Raw genomic sequence first — 17718 nt, 5'->3', positions numbered from 1 at the left:
AAGTGGCTAGGCCATTACACCTGATGTCAATTTGTGTGTGTGTGTGTGTGTTGCAGGGATGGAGTATAAAGGGAGGGGGAGAGGAGCGAAGAGGGATTCGCTCCCCGACTACAACACGTGTGTGTGTGTGTGTGAGAGTGAAAGAAAGAAAGCTGAAAAGCTCAATAAAGTGAGTGGGTGTGAACACGAACTCTCGCCTGCCGTGCTTCTGTGCTCCACCCACATCGGGGATTACTACAGTGGTGCTGAAACCCGGGACGCACACCACTCACTTTATTGAGCTTTTCAGCTTTCTTTCGTTCACTCACTCACTCACACACACTCTCTCTCTCTCTCTCTCTCTCTCTCTCTCTCTCTCTCTCGCGCTCACACACACACACGCGTGTTGTGGTCAGGGAGCGAATCCCTCTTCTCTCCTCTCCCCCTCCCTTTATACTCCATCCCTGCAACAAACACACACACAATTGACATCAGGTGTAATGACCTAGCCACTTGCCTTCCCCGACCCGCCCTCCATTCACAGACTGCTGCTTGGCCACGCCCCCGCTGCCACAACCACATCCGCAAATTTAGGCATCTTAAAATGTTTTTATTAATGCCAAATAAAATATCCAGCACAAATTATATATGATAGACATAAATTTATAAATTTGATTTCAAACATGTTTTTAGTTAACGGGACTGCAGCTTATCACTTCTCGCGCCCGCATTGTGCACGCCCCCTCCCGCCTGCGCCCGCAATGAGCTTTCAAAATTTGTCCCGTGCCGCACTGCTTTGTGGCGGGTCCCGCGGGACTCCCGCGGGAGTGCAGGGCTCTACTGTGAAATTCTTCATTGTGATCGGTCGGAGGGTGTTGGTTTGTTTTCCCTAACAGCAGATCTGACAGGAGTTGTGTCTGTAAGGCAAATCACAGGTTTAAATTAAAATATTGTGCAAATTACAAAGGCCGACACTCCTCATAAATGGACTGAAAACTTGTGGTATCATTGTGAAGTTTTCTGTGAGGCAACGTTCAGCTTTTTTTTTTTTCTTCTTCTTCTTCTTGGAAGCAAGCTCTCTAGTGTCGATGCTTTACCAGTCAGGAGGGGAAGGGCTTTAGGAAGGAAGGCTTTGTGTTTTCTCTGTAGCATAACAAGCTGCAGTTATTTGACTTGTTCACGTCAGGTGACAAGAAAAGAAACAAGGCAAGTAACAGTTTACAGATGCTATAATTCTAAGTGAAACAGGATCTAACATGTATGGCTTGTTACAACAGGAAAGTATGTCGTCTTGCTCTTAAAAAGTGATCGTTGGCATGTGTGTACACATATAAAAACAAGTATTATAAAATGGTCAACTTTGCACCACCTTGTCATTGGTTATTTTTCTATAACAACATGCCCCATTGCGTTTTATTCCGCATCTTTTGTGATATGAGTATCACTAATCCATTTATAGTATTGACTTCTCCTTTCTGGAACTATAATTAGTGAACCAAATCAACTAAAAATAACAAACACAAAATAAAATTTGTCATTAAAAAAAAAAATCTATGTAGCAGCAATCCCTAAAGAAAGCTTGACTCAGTACGAGTTACTATGTTGTCCATAACTTTAAAAAAAAATTGCTTGAAACAGCTGGATTAAATAGAAAATTACTGTTACAAATACACCATAAACAATAAGATGATGACAATGAGCCAGATGCATTGTGTAACTTACTTTTTTTTTTTTAATTATGTTTGAATTCAGAATCCGGCAAGGAGTTGTTTAATAACATTGGAGAGCTTCTTCACAGAGAATTTTCTCTTTCGCTCATCTGTCCATAAGGCCAATTGAGATATAGATGACTTGCAACCACGTGATCAAAATGTGCTACGTCATGAGCGTCCGCCATGATGGTGGATATACAAAGCAACTAGGATGGCAGCTGCTTGAAAGCGTGTCTGTAAACAATGCTGAATTTTCTCAGTATTGCCATGATTTGAACGGTCGAGCGAAGATGTGTGGTTTTGACCCATGTTCTATCTGGTTCGGCTGCCGAAGAATGAAGTCTGACCTTGGATGAAACAGCCCATTTTCTGAGTGGGTGCCCAGTTTGGATTGTTTCTATGGTATAATTTTGCTGGCGCTCCTAGAAGCAAAATGGTAATGCACGTGCTAAAATCATAACGACCGAGTGAACCACAACAAGAGAGAACACTCACTTTATAGCAAAATTCTAGCAACACGAAATAAAATTCTTCCATGATATTGGGAGAGCTTTTGAATCTCACCTGAGGTAAACTGATTACTGCAAATACGAACTGTTTTGGTTTTAGCCTCTGTTAGATCAGCCCTGCCGATGTTGTTCAGCCGTGTTCGTCTCCTCTCCGTATTAAGCCTCAGAGTTTCCTCGCCCTCTTTCCGAATCACGGACGGTATTCTAAAAAAATCAGAACGTGCCGCAGTCATGAGTACTGTTGTGACCACAATCATATACAGCACAAAAATATGGCCTAGCTAAAAGAACACTTAAAGCAGTGGAAAAACAAAGAGTTGCACATGCATGACTGTTTGTTTTGTATGGAATGTCGCTTGACCCCGCATTTGTATATCCACCAACATGGCCGACATCTGGGTTTCTATTTTGCTTTGACGTCACTTGCAAGTCAAGGATAGCTATGGCGTGACGTCAGTCATCGGTTGTCCACAGTTCATAAATCGTATCTTCCCCATCAGTTCTACATGACTGACTTTCCGTTCTTGACTGTTTTGTCTGAAAGAACTCATCACGCCGCACAAAACTTGGTCATTGTTTTGTCAAAATTTATGCTAACGAGTTACTAATTAGACCAAATTAACACATTTTCCAGGCATCTCGCTAGAATTGTATCTCCTCTCATTTCTAATCTGATTCCAGTTTTGATCAATGTTTTGGGTAGATCTTTGTTTGATTTTCCTGTTGTAAACAATTTGTTGACAACTTTTATTTATTTTCAGCTAAATCTTATCTTCTCCCTCAGTTCTCAATGGATTTCAGTTCTGATTTGTCTCGTTTGAAAGAGCTAGTCATTCTGCACAATACTTGGTCATTTGTGTTGTCAAATTTTTGCTAACGAACTGCTGATTAGGTCACCTTAACCCATTGACGCCGGATGCTGCGTTGCGCAACGTTGCGCAACATTGCCCCTAGCGCCGGTTGTTGCATAACGCAACATTGCCCCAAATGCTGGTTGTTGCATAACACAGCATTGTTGATTTGTCATTATTTTCAAGACGCATGCCACATTTGTTTTATTTTATAAAAATGTGTTAGTGTTAATGCTGAATGAGCATGATCCAATAAAAGCAGAGAATTTTATCTTTTAAATGCAACTTATTTCATGTCTTTATGTGCTTCAGAGGCTGAGATATTGAATTTTTCATAGGCGTTTTCAATTAATTTTTATTTCAGAAAACCCTCAGGCAGATGGGGACCTTTTCTAAAAACTGGCTTAGGCATTTGCAGACGTTTTTTTGCAGGCGTTTCAGGCGTCAATGGGTTAATGAGTTTTGGGACTTTTTCTCATTAGAATTGTATCTCCTCTCGCAGTTCTCGTGCGATTTCAGTTCTGATTGTTGTTTTGGGTAGATCTTCCTTCAGGGAACAAAACTTGGTTGTTTGTTTATTTTCAGTTAAATCATGTCTCCTCCCTCAGTTCTCAATGGATTTCAGTTCTGATTGTTTTATTTGAAAGAACTCGACCTTCTGCACAAAACTTGGTCATTGTATTGTCAATATTTTGTGAACAAATTCCCTGGTGAAAAACCTCACAGGATCTTTAAGGATCATTCTAGGATCCTGAAAGGATCTTAAAAAGATCTTCATATGTAGAATCATTTGTAAAGATCCTCAAGGATTTGACAAAGATCCTCACAATGATCCCTGCAAAGATCTTTGCAAGGATCCTTTAAGATCCTCAAGGATTCAACAAGGAGCTTTCCAAGATATTAGAAGGATCTTTCTAAGGATCTTGTTAAGATCTTTCCTAGGATCCTTGTGGATTTGATCAGGATCTTTTGTCAAGATCTTCACAAGTTCTTTGAGGATCTTGCAGGATCCTTGCAAAGATTTAACAAGGATTCTTCAAAGATCTTAAAAGGATCCTTTTCAGGATCTTTATAAAGATCTTAACTGGTATCCTCAAGGATTTAATCAGGATCATGTAAGGATGCTTGTCGAGGTCTTTACGAGATCTTCGTGAGGATCCTCGAGGATCTAATGAGGATCTTTCAATTTTTTTTTTAAATGATCCTAATTCAGTGGAATTAGCAAGGATGGAAATAGATTGAAACTTACATAATTATGATTTCATAAGAATTAGATAAGGATATATCACGGAATCCTGAATAGCCAACATCTTAAAAGGATCTTTGAAAGAATCTTTCATGATTTTTCAAGGTTTCAAAGATCTTGAAAGGATCTCTTGGTCAATCATTTGACTTCTACTGGAAATGTCAGTGTATGTGTTATGATGGCATCAATAAAAAGTTTTGTTTGGAATTGGATGTGGTTCTTGTTTAAGAGTCTTGTAGATCTTGTCAAGAATATTAAAGATCCTTGAAAGGTTTTCACCAGGGTTAGTAATTAGGTCAACTTAAATTTTCTTCTGACTAGAATTGTATCTCCTCTCATTTATCATGCGAATTCAGTTTTGATGGGTGTTTTGGGTAGATCCTCCCTTGGGGAACAAAATGTAGTCCTTTGTTGGTTTTCTTGTTGTAAACAATTTGTCGTGGAGGTTAGACCTCTCTCACATTGTCACTTTTCAGTTCTGTTTGATGTTTTGGTAGTCACGGTTGTTTTGATGGCAGGCCAGATGAGCTACTACGTCCTTGATGTCCTGGTTGGTAATCTCCTTATTCACAAGACCTCCACTTAACTAAGATTAAAGAAAATGTCTAATGCATCTTATTTTAAAAGGATTTTTCTCCCCGATTTAGTCCCCTGCCAGTTCCCACCCACCAACCAGCTCTCTATCATATGACCGCTATTAATCAGGAAGGGTGAAGGTCAATGTGTGCTTCTTCTCCCGAGACATGTGTAGCCATCTCTCTCTTATGCTGTATCACAAGGCAGAGGAAAGCCCTATCTGCCCTCTTCTTCATACATGAGCTCAGAGATGCCCACGACTGGCTGAAGTCTCTGCGATTTAACAGAGGAGAGTGCGTATGCCATCCGTCCCACCTAAAGAATAGAGCCAGTTTTGCTCTGTACACTCCCAGCCATGGATAGCTGTGGCATTATCAGAAAAAGAAAATGTTTAATACCACTTATTTTTAAATATTTGGTTAGAAGTGCAAAAAATGAAGGAAGCTATGGCCCTCATTTTCATGTTTCTACAGTCACTAATTTCTTATATATACATCTATAAGCCAGTTTAGTTTGCTGTAAATGAAGTTACTGTGCTAATTTTCTTTACTGATTCTTTGTGGACACCCAAAGAGAGAGCAGTGCTAGTAAGGCTGGACATCTCTTCTGTCTTTCCATAGCAAAACCCTTCCTTTAAATGAAAAGATCTTTATGAAGCCTGAGGTTTGTCCTGAGCAATAATCCAAATCTGTCATTGTTTTTCTTTGGATGAACAGAATCTTAACCAATACATTTATTTCTAAGTACCATAGAAATGATCTGGGAAGTGTTGTTGTTGTTGTTGTAGTATTGGTGGTGGTGTTGTAGTATTGGTGGTGCTGTTGTTGTAGTAATGGTGGTGTTTTTGGTGGTGGTGTAGTATTGGTATTATAGTAGTTGTAGTAATAGTAGTGTTGGTGTAGTAGTGGTGGTTGTTGTTGTAGTATTATTGGTGTATGAAATTTTAAAATGGTAACAGCATTTTTTTCCTGTCAATTTAAATTTTAAATATAAATAATATAATTTTTATGCCTCCGCCACCGTAAGGTGTAGGAGGCATTATGTTTTCGGGTTGTCCGTGCGTCCGTCCCGAAACCTCGTGAACATGATATCTCAAAGGCTAATGAAAGGAATTTCACCAAACTTTCACCATTTGTGTGCTTTGGGACAAACATGAACTGATTACAGGGTTCCCGCGGGTCCTTAAAAAGTCTTAAAAAGCCTTAAATACAACTTTCGATTTTCAAGGCCTTAAAATGTCTCAAATTGTTTGGAATGACTGGAATTTTCGAAAGGGAGGTATTAAATTTAATATTGGACCAAACGAGTGAAATGTCTCCATCCGGTTTGGGGTATTTTTTTAACCGTAATTTTAAAAGTGACCAGCGTAGCTTTTGGGGGCGGCATTGGTTCTGTGTGTTCCTGTGCATTCCGTAGAACAAGAACTAATGTTAGGAGGCTACTGGAGGCAGTGTGGCGTGGTGGTTGTGAAGAGTGAGAGATGCGCAGGTAGCTTACGTGGGCGCAAGAAGGCGTTGATAATTATGGGAAGATGTCTGTTTAACGACAAGTGGTTGGGGGATGACAAATACCCCCAAAATAAGGAGAAGAATCGTTTGCGATAAAAAGCGCTGGATCGCACAAATGTGTTTAAAGACAGTACCGCAGCGCTGGGGACACACCCACTGGGAAACTGGCTTTTCATGGACACGAGGCGCGCGCGCGTGTGTTAGAGGTCAAGCGCTCCGGAGAGAAACGCAGGGGGGGTCGCACATGCGCACAAGAGTCAGGTGGAAAATGGGACTTGTAGGACATAATACTAATAATAATAGTGATTAGCATCATTTTTTACATAATTAACATTGTTTATTGTCTCATCTCATCTCATTATCTCTAGCCGCTTTATCCTTCTACAGGGTCGCAGGCAAGCTGGAGCCTATCCCAGCTGACTACGGGCGAGAGGCGGGGTACACCCTGGACAAGTCGCCAGGTCATCACAGGGCTGACACATAGACACAGACAACCATTCACACTCACATTCACACCTACGGTCAATTTAGAGTCACCAGTTAACCTAACCTGCATGTCTTTGGACTGTGGGGGAAACCGGAGCACCCGGAGGAAACCCACGCGGACACGGGGAGAACATGCGAACTCCGCACAGAAAGGCCCTCGCCGGCCCCGGGGCTCGAACCCAGGACCTTCTTGCTGTGAGGCGACAGCGCTAACCACTACACCACCGTGCCGCCCATTGTTTATTGTACTAAGTTTAATATAAATATATAAACGACCTTTATTTCAAAACTCAGTTAAAAAGAACTCCAGAAAATACAATAATTCTAAATATAGTACAATATAAATAATTTGTACAAAGTTTTTTTTTTTTTAGTTTTATTACTTATCGTCTACAACAGTGTTTTTAATATAAGAATAATAACCACTAATAATTAGTAGTAATAGTTATTATTGATTATTAATCGTTACTACTTATGAATTAGTGATTAATAAGTACTAGGGATTATTCAATGTTATAAAATTAGTTATTAAAAATTATTGCAAATAATTAAAAAGTAGTAATTGGTAGAATGCAAACAAACTCATGGATTATAGATAATTTTTTAAAATAGTGAACATTGATATAAAATAACTGTACTACTACTACTAATAAACAATAATACTACGAGTAATACTTGTTGTTAATGTTATTATCAGTTCAATTGTTGTATCAATGTTCACGATTAAAAACAATATCTATAATCCATGAATAATTGTATCACTACTACTACTACTACTACTAATAACTACTTTTTTTAATAATTTTAGCTAATCTTGTAACTCAATTTTATAGCATTTTAATCACTACTTATTATTTATTAGTATAATTTAGTAGTTGATAATTACTACTTATTATTAAATTACATTTTGATAATCACTGCTTATTAATAAAGTAGTAATTAATACTAAATTATAATAATTGCTACTCAATTAATTAATATAGCTAATAAGTAGTGATTAAAATGTTATAAAATTGAGTTAATTTTTTAAATTATTAAAAAAGTAGTTTTATTATTATTATTATTAGTAGTAGTAGTAGTAGTAATACAAACAATTATTCATGGATTATAGATAATGATTATTTTTGAATAATAAACATTGATATAACAGTTGCACTGATGATAATTAGTTTAGTTATTACAACACATTGATTAATGTTGATAATGGTTATGAAAGGTGACAGTAGTTTTTCTGTGTTTTAATGTAATGCCCTGATGATTGTATGACTGCATAAACAGGTTTATGCTGTTACCTGCTATAATGCAGAAGATACTCGAGAACTTCCTCAGCCAGCTGTATACTGTACGACACTCAGACTGATTTTTGCTGTCGGACACAAAATCACAGATCAAAGATAATCTTTGGGGATTGAAATAATGCCGGCTAAGATTATTCAGCTGGTTCTACTTGCCGTTTATTGTTTTCGTTTTTGAAATAATTCATAGTGTTTTCTCCAGTAAACACCAGTCTTCTCCTTGCTGCTACAGTAGTTCTGCAGGCCCAGAACACACAACTTTGCTTCAGCTGTTTGCATGTCTAACAGTTTCCATTGATGCACCCTGTTGTTCACCAATTGTGTGCATTCTTAAAATTAGTGTAAAAAAAAAAACTATTGCAGAAAACAGTTTTAAGTTGTCATGTTTATCATTTTCTTTGCCATGGTACAGTCTTAATTTTTCCGTTTAGAGGTCTTGAAAAGGTCTTAAAAGTCTTTAAATTTGTACTTGAAAAATGTGCAGATACCCTGTGATTAGATTTTGAGATCAAAAGGTCAAGGTCACTGTGAGGTCAAATGTCTGTCCAAAAACCTTGTGAACACAATATCTCCAAGGCTAATACAAGTAATTTCACCAGGTCAGGATTACTGTGAGGTCAAATGTCCATCCCCAAATCACAACTTTAATAAGGCGTGTAGTCCACCAGGCGGAGGCATCCCTACCGACGCTGTTGGCGTCGAGTTCTATCTAGTTTTTAAATGTAATTCAGTTTGTCAGCTGGTTGCCTTTAGGCAACCTAATATTAGTCTTTTCAAAATTTTGTCATTTCTGGTCAAGTGCCAGTACCATTGTTGGTGGTCTACCTCTGTTTAACACACTCATTTTCTTTCTTCTTTTTACCCTGCCTTTCTGCCTCTTCCTCTCTCTCTATCTCTCAGTACGGCGGTCAGATGCCAGGGGGCCCGATGGGCTGCCCTCCCCCAGGATCTTTCCCACCCCAGTATGGTGCCTTTCCTGGTGCCTTTGCTGCACCCGCTGCCCAAGACCCCATGTGGGGTTACTTCACTGCCATAGCCGGACAGGTACCGTAAAATTAGAGTCAGTTGAATTATTCTGTTTAGTTTTTTCTTTAACTGATTAGTGCAAAGCCAGATATTCAGATTTCTTTAAAGAAACCATTTGCAAATTTGATTATGCACCTCAGAGCTCCTGGTGAGTGTGTGAGCAAAATATTTGCAAGGGCACTAAATCAACCTGAATAATGCTAATCCTGGAGAGGGTATTACACAGAATAATAATAATACCTATAGAGGATATTTCACAGAATAATAATGCATGTAGAGGATATTACACAGTTGTGTGAAGGAATGTTTATCTTCGAGTGGTGAGTGTATATTTCACAAGTAAAAAAAATTGTTCAACACGAGAAGATAAACTTAATATCTTTGCACCACTGTGTAATGTTCTTTATATTACTGAGACAAATCCACAAAAAAAATGTGAGTTAATCAAAAGAATTTTAATTTTGAACCACTTCGCCATCTTGACAACACGCATCTAGTCAGCAGGAAAACTCTGGGGGTGACATCATCGGAATGAAATATTTCACTCAGATCCGCGATGCATTTCGTATAGAAAAAAATGCAAGTTTTTCAGCACAAGAAGATAAAGGTCATATCTTCAAGCCAAGTTTTTTTTTTCCCCTTTTTATTATATAGATACATTCAGAAACAAAAAGTACCCAAATTTATCAAAACAATTCCTCGATTTCTTCACGAGTGAGGATATTGAAAAATGTCACAGTTGTAGTTCTCAATGTCCTGGACATAGTTCGTATGGAAAAATACGAGTGGCATATTTCCCAGTAAAACACTCATGTTTAAGGAATGTTATGGCTTATGAACCATTGAATTGTGTAGTGTATTTTGCATCAATAAATTGCTGCATTGTCTTGTGACCGTGATACCAATGTGATAACGAGATACGCGTAGCAGTTACGAATACATATTTATTTCTTTGAGACCGCATGCCATGCGCCAGAAGCAACACATTTATTATAGTGTGACTCTGCTGGGTGCCTGGTGGACAGCAGTGAACCACTTTACATTATTACTATATAGTTACCATCCAATATTATCGGACATAAGAACTAATCAATCTTGAGCCACAGTAGTTTTAGATTATCTAAAGCTCAGTTTTGCTCATAATTGCTATTGACCCATGCAATAATTATCTTTACACCAGTGTGCAGAGTAAGAAATTATTCAGGTGAAAATGCATACAATGCAAAGAAATGTCACCTGTTATGGGGGGGAACAAAACAGTAGGATAAAAACTGGCTGGAAAACATGCCTCTTGACCGAATGCAGCGTGTGAGCTCCGAGGGTTAGAGCTGCAATCTTGATATTTCAAACTTGATGTGTCAAACAGTTATTTGGTTACAGCTGTCAACTGTCCAACAAGCTAGTGGACTAATAAAACTGTTTGAACTAATTTTCTATTAAATTGTTGTGAATATTTTCCATAGAATGTGTTGGTAAATAATCCCATGTTCTTTTTTTTGTTTGTTTGTTTTTTAAAATCAAATAAAAAAAATAAGCACTGGATAAAACCCTGCTATCTTATGTAAATAATACGAATTTCATTGTCTGGTGGTCAAATGTTTGAGATATGTTGCCTTGTACTTATGATCGGGTTCCCTGTGGTGGTACACGGACGTTGTACGGTCAAGCCATCAAGGATCGGGTCGATGCATTACCATATTCTGTTAAGTATGGAGCCTCGCTCTGTGTGCTTTGCATACGGGGAGCCCCACGAAGACTGGTTAATAGCTGTGTAAGTGAAGTTTACAGGAAGCCTAGAAAGATGTGTTGAATAATCATGAGATTTTGTGTTGTTAGGATGGTGAGGTGGATGCTGAGGAGCTGCAAAGGTGTTTAACACAGACTGGAATCACTGGCACTTATGCTCGTAAGTTGAGAGAGACTGAGAAGAAGAAAAACATTACACTCTATCATAATGTTTTCAGGGGTGCATTTCCTGATATGGGTGGGTGAGAGGCCAAAAAAAAAAAAGTGTACACACACCCACACTCAGCCGTGAAATGAAAAACATTTGATTATCTCATTACAGTGGCACCTGTCAAGGGGTGAAATGTATTAGGCAGCAAGAGAACAGTCAGTTCTTGAAGTTGACGTGTTGGAAGCAGGAAAAATGGGCAAGCGTAAGGATCTGAGCAACTCTGACCAGAGCCAAATTGTGATTGCTAGATGACTGGGTCTGAGCATCTCCTAAAATGACACATCTTGTGGGGTGTTTGACATGCAGTGGTTAGTACCTATCAAAAGTGGTCCAAGGAAGGACAACCGGTAAACCAGTGACAGAGTCATGGGTGTCAAAGGCTCATTGATTCAGATGTGACATGAAGACTAGCCCATACGGTCCAATCCCACAGAAGAGCTACTGTAGCGCAAACTGCTGAAAAAGTGAATGCTGACACCTTTTTGTTTTAGCCAGCATTAACTTTTTCAGCAGTTTGTGCTACAGTAGCTCTTCTGTGGGATTGGACCATATGGGCTAGCCTTTGTGCCCCATGCAAATCAGTGAGCCTTTAACACCCATGACTCGGTCACTGGTTAATTTTAACTTTTTTTTTTTTCTATAATTTTAAAAATAAAGTTAAAGTAACGCTCCATCAGTTGCTGCCAGTCAGTTTGTGATTCAGTTTATAAGTATTAAAAATGCATAATACTAAAAAAGATAAACGTGTAAAATATGAGAAATGTAGGAGTCTGGAGCCAAAACCAACCAGAAGACGATGACTGACTGACTGAATGTCAGAGTGGCTCAGCAAAAACCCTGCATATATTTGTATGTTCACATTAGTAGAACGCTCCACTTTCAAAACCTATAACACACCCTCAAAGCTATTAAATGAGACATTTAATATTTCAATCTTCACTTAACGGAAATAATTGCCTTTAATTATTAAACCAGGGTCTAGTCCATTTGGTTCCATTATACAGATGATGGTGGTGCTGTACCATCATCATGGTCATCATCACATGGAGGTTGTGGAGTGCACCAAGTGGAGTTGTTTGTTCTAATGCTACAGTGCAATCAAATCTAAATCCACTAAAACGTCTCCGTAACAGCAAGAGCAGTGGAGTGACCAGCTTATTAGGCGTTGAATGTTTGGTTTGCTCTTTGGTGCACAATAAATGGCTACATAACACTTCCGTAACATAATTAAAAAATAAATAAAATAAAGCTATGAAATGTATGTGATGTGTATATAATAAAATTCTCTCCACATTCACTGGATATGAGCAATCACATGCTCTGACTGGCTACTCTACTACTAGGCTGTCAGCTCATGTACCATGAGTAGAGGAAAAACAAAATGATGGATCGTGTTGCTGAACCAATCGAGGACGAAATGAAAACTCTACTCGAAAACAAAACCCCAAAAATTAAGTATTTAAAAGGAACAGATGAGAAGAAGAAAAACAGCAAAAAATAAACCAACAAAATATGGAATAAAAGTATTTGATGATAAGAATATATCCTTTTTTTAATTGTTAATAATAATAATTTATTATTATTATTATTGCATTTTTCACAAATTGCTACTGTCGTTTTGCTGGCTTGTTTACATTCTAAGCAGAAATGATTCAGATGTTTTGTATAAAGTCTGTATTTATGTATGAAAACAGTCAAGAGCGAATATTTAGGAGTGATTTTTCCTTTTGTGTTTTACATACTACATTTTGCTTGTCCATAGCTGAGTAAAATTTCTCCTTGGGTTCACAGTATGGTCAAACCGCAAAGAGGACAAAACTAACATCACTGGATGATCAGGATGATATGATGTAATGGTTGGTCTTTTGCTTTATTCTTAAAATTGAATTTCTTGTGATGGTATGAGGGTGCATTAGTACACATGACATGGGTAGCTTGTACATCTGGGAAGGCATCATTAATGCTGAATGATGTATACACATTTCGGAGCAATATGCTGACATCTTTTTCAGGGAAGGCCTTCCTTCTTTCAGCAAGACAATGCCAAACCGCTTTCTGTACATATTACAACTGCATGGCTCTGCAGAAAGAGTCCAGGTGCTAAACTGGCCTGTCTGCAGTCCAGACCTATCTCCCATTTAAAACATTTGGCGCATTATGAAGCGCAAAATATGACAAAGGGACACTGAATTTTTTTTGTATTTGTTTGTTTGCAAATACTTTCCCTGTTTTATAAATAAATAAAAATAATTAAGTCTCACATTCTATGTTGTTGGACCACCTTTAGCTTTGATTATAGCGCAGATTCGCCATGGCATTGTTTTGGCAACCTTATGCAACCCCACGACTTTTATTTCCATCCGGAGTTACATTAACTTTTTGCAGAGATCTTGTATTGGCGGTGGGAGAGTCGAACCACTCTGTAAAATCTTCTCCAGCACATCCCAAATACTTTCAGTGGGGTTCTGTCAGGACTCTGTGGTGGCCAATTCATGTGTGAAAATGATTCCTCATGATCCCTGAACCGCTCTTTTACTATTTGAGCACGATGAATCCTGGCATTGTTGTTCTGAAATATGCACCATGCCATCAGAGAAAGGGGGGGGGGGGGGGGGAGAGACACAAAAAAACACTGATGGGATAACCTGGTCATTGAGTACATTTAAGGTGTCAGCTGACTTCATTTTATTGCCACATGATGTTGCTGAGTCTGGACCTGACCAATTATAGCAACTCCAGTTTTCATGACCACAGGATATGTCTACAGACATGGTTGTTTAAGAAATGAGAAGCTACTCACTGCATCAGTTAGGGTTCAAAGGATTGTTGCCTGCTGAAACATGGTAATCACTGCAGTAATTATCCAATCAAAGGGTCTTAAGTATTTGTGTATTTAAATACGCAAAGTGATTTTTTTTTTTCTGCTAAACGCATCATAAAATGGTAATTAAGAACGTATTAAGCAAGAAAATATCCAGATGAACGAAAACTAACTTTAGGGGGGGGTAATGTGTAACAAAAATAACTGAAAAGTACCATGTAATAATTTTGAATCAAAATGGCTGACCCAATGTTCATCTCGTGTACACAGTGTAACATTTTATACTCCCATTCTTCATTGGATGAAATGGTCCCCATATTTAATTTCCTTCATAGCGCTGTTTTTTTGTTTTTGTTTGTTTGTTTTTGGTTTCTTCCTTTTTTCTTTTTTTTCTGTGACAAACTGCCGTTCTAAAAATGCTTTGTTCTTTCTCGTTCCAAAGCGAATGTCATTTCTGTAACTTGTTAATTATGCTTGCGTCCACCATTTATAAATACTGTCTGCTGGCATCTGTTTACGCTGTCTCAGTCGCTTATCCATGTACAGATTTTAATTCTGGGCTGTGAATCAATTTACTTATTTCACAAAGAAGTACTTAGAACTAGTTTCTTAAATTTGGGCCAAAAAAGGCTTTTAGGAATCACTCGCAAAACGGGCTCAATGAGTAACCTTCATTAAGTTGTTCATTATTAATAAAAATTCATCATGAAATGCACCCCTGTACATTTAGCAATTGTTACACAAAATTGAGTCGTATACGAGCTGATAGCTGACGAGGCGCGTAGCACAGAGTTGGCTATAAGCCATGTACGATGAGACTGAGTAAGAATAACTTTTATTCTATGCACATTCACTGGATTTTGAGAAACCAAGCCTTTATTATTATTATTATTATTATTATTATTATTATTTTTGCAAATTCAATAAATAACTTTTATACAAAGTGTCCAACAAAATCATTTCAGCTTGGAATGCAAACAAACCAGCTAAATGACAGTAGCAATTTGTGAAAAATGCTATAATAATAATTCTTAGAAAAAAAAAGGGATGTTCTTACCATCAAATACTTTTTATTCCATTTTTTTCTTTTTTTGGGGGGGGGTTCAAGTAGTTTTTATTTCATCCTCGGTTAGTTCAGCAACACGCTCCACCATTTTGTTTTTCTCTACTCTCAGGAAATGAGCTGATAGTCTAGTAGTAGAGTAGCCAATCAGAGCACACGATTGCTCATATCCAGTGACTGTGGATAAAATAATAGAATGATATAATTTAATAAAACCCATTTCATTTGTTTTGCAGCCTTCAGTTTGGAGACATGCAGGATCATGATTGCCATGTTGGATGTATCCTTTACAGAAATGTTGGCAATCAAATTTCATTTTTATTCTGTCCTCTCTTTTTGATCTGTCTTCTGCCTGATGACCTGTTTGATTTATAGCGTGAACTCTGACAGAGTGTAATAGTATGAAACATTTTATGGTCCTAACTGTGCAACCTAAAATTGCCCTCACTGGATCGCTGTTTTAGTATTTATCAATGTCCCAGTGATTTTTTTTTTTTTTTTTTTTCATCTATGCAACCAGAGCATGATGTTAATAACAGTCCTGTGAAGTGGAGTTTGTGTCAACACACCAAAATTGATTAGTTTCCAACAGCAGCATGTCCTGAAGTGTTTTGTTCTGGTTCGACAAAGACTAAACTCAGATTAACACTCTTTCCAACCAATGGTGAGCAGAAATGCATCTCAGAAAGGACAACATTCTGAACCTTGTGGCAGATGGGCTACAATAGTAGGAGACTAACGTACATCAGGTTCCACTCCTGTCAGCCAAGAACAGCAATCTAAAGCCGCAGTGGGGATAAATTCACCAAAAGTGGACAGTTGAAGATTAGAAAAATGTTGCCAGGTCTCATTTCATCTCATTATCTCTAGCCGCTTTATCCTGTCCTACAGGGTCGCAGGCAAGCTGGAGCCTATCCCAGCTGACTACGGGCGAAAGGCGGGGTACACCCTGGACAAGTCGCCAGGTCATCACAGGGCTGACACATAGACACAGACAACCATTCACACTCACATTCACACCTACGGTCAATTTAGAGTCACCAGTTAACCTAACCTGCATGTCTTTGGACTGTGGGGGAAACCGGAGCACCCGGAGGAAACCCACGTGGACACGGGGAGAACATGCAAACTCCGCACAGAAAGACACTCGCCGGCCACGGGGCTCGAACCCAGGACCTTCTTGCTGTGAGGCGACAGCGCTAACCACTACACCACCGTGCCGCCCCGTTGCCAGGTCTCATCTTTCTATATGTTGTACGTTTTGTGATGGTTTTTCTGCTCATCTGCTTGTCTGAGTCATCATAGCCACCTTTTTCAGCTCAAACCAGCCTGGCCATTGCTCTTCCTCTGGCCTCTTTCCTCAACGAGGCATTTCCGTCCACAGAACTGCTGCTCGCTGGATGTGTTTTTTTTTTTTTTAGTGGCATCATTCTGTGTAAACACTAGACTGTGTTTTTGAGTGAAATTCCCAGGAGATCAGCAGTTTCTGAAATATTCAAGCCAGGCTCTGTTAGAGAATTGGAACAGCTGGTTGATTTTCCTTAGCACTGCTCATGTAGAGAGATTATTCAGGTAAGATGGGCTTCAATGAGTTTAAGGAGCTGTTTGCTGTGCTGAATGGCTGGAAGCAGAACTTCATGATGGTGGACCGAGACAACAGTGGCAGCGTGGAGCCTCATGAGTTGTCGCAGAGCATTACTAACATGGGTATGTTGATGCACGTCGCTCAGGGTTTGAATACCACTGTTTGTCCTTAGTTCATCTCTCCCGGTAAATGTGGAACAGGGTTAAGTCCATTTAAAGCAATAACAACCAATCAGTAGTTAGTTAGTAGTTGGTTTATTTTCCTTCAAGTGGTGTTGCTACACCTGTGATATTTTTCATGAGTGAGAATTCAAAAAAGTAGACCAAGGTCAAGTCAATTCACCATCTAATTAGATGGCATAATTTTGTAAAACTGAGCTGAATAAAGATCCATCCATTATCCGTAACCGCTTATCCTGTGCAGCGTCACAGGCAAGCTGGAGCCTATCCCAGCTGACTATGGGCGAGAGGCACGGTAGAGGTCTGCGCGGGTCGGATTTTTCAGTCCCGCCCACGCCCGCATTGTGCAGTCCCGCCCGCGCCCGCAAAGAATTATGATTTTCAGTCCCGCCCGCGCCCACAAAAAAATTGATTTTCAGTCCCGCTCCCGCCCGCGCCTGCCATATTTTGTCCCGCCCGCAAATCCCGCATGATGCAGACGTTCGCGTTATTTCTCAGGAAAGTTCTTGTCTTGACACAGCGTGATGGTGCCCCGCCCCCTACTTTGAGTGGATTTGAGCATAAATATCTACAGCTCACGTTCACGTTTGTTATTATTTACCTTGTTTCTGAATTCAGCATGTAGTGTCTCTAATAATAATAATAATAATTAGTGCTGTCAAGCGATTAAAATATTTAATCGCGAATCGCACATTTTTATCACATGAGAAACCATTGTAATTCTCTGATCAGCATAAAAAAGTGAATGGGCTTGCTTTGTACCAATGGTGTTTTTTTTTTTTTTTTTTTTTTTTTTTTAAATTGCAAACAGAGCTAGTAAGAGAAGTGAATTGATTTACTGCTTGAGTTAGTCTACAACTCTAATCAGAGAGACAGGTTACACAGTGACTGTAGGCTTGACTCAATGCTATCCCAGAAATCCTTC

The 17718-nt window shown here is 38.9% G+C and overlaps 1 protein-coding gene across 2 annotated transcripts in view; it reads left to right on the top strand.

The window, feature by feature from the left end:
• gca (grancalcin) overlaps positions 1 to 17718 on the top strand; it is a 97716-nt gene that overhangs the window by 62421 nt on the left and 17577 nt on the right. For both annotated transcript variants that reach the window (XM_060918991.1, XM_060918992.1), the window contains exons 2-5: positions 9063 to 9206; positions 11025 to 11094; positions 15266 to 15309; positions 16589 to 16736. In XM_060918991.1, coding sequence (XP_060774974.1) covers positions 9063 to 9206; positions 11025 to 11094; positions 15266 to 15309; positions 16589 to 16736 — 406 coding nt within the window. The remainder of the gene's footprint in view (positions 1 to 9062; positions 9207 to 11024; positions 11095 to 15265; positions 15310 to 16588; positions 16737 to 17718) is intronic.

This window comes from Neoarius graeffei, chromosome 4, assembly GCF_027579695.1.
Source record: "Neoarius graeffei isolate fNeoGra1 chromosome 4, fNeoGra1.pri, whole genome shotgun sequence".
NCBI classification, from domain to species: domain Eukaryota; kingdom Metazoa; phylum Chordata; class Actinopteri; order Siluriformes; family Ariidae; genus Neoarius; species Neoarius graeffei.
Note: the sequence above shows the minus strand (reverse complement) of the source record. Positions and strands in the feature narration are given on the sequence as shown.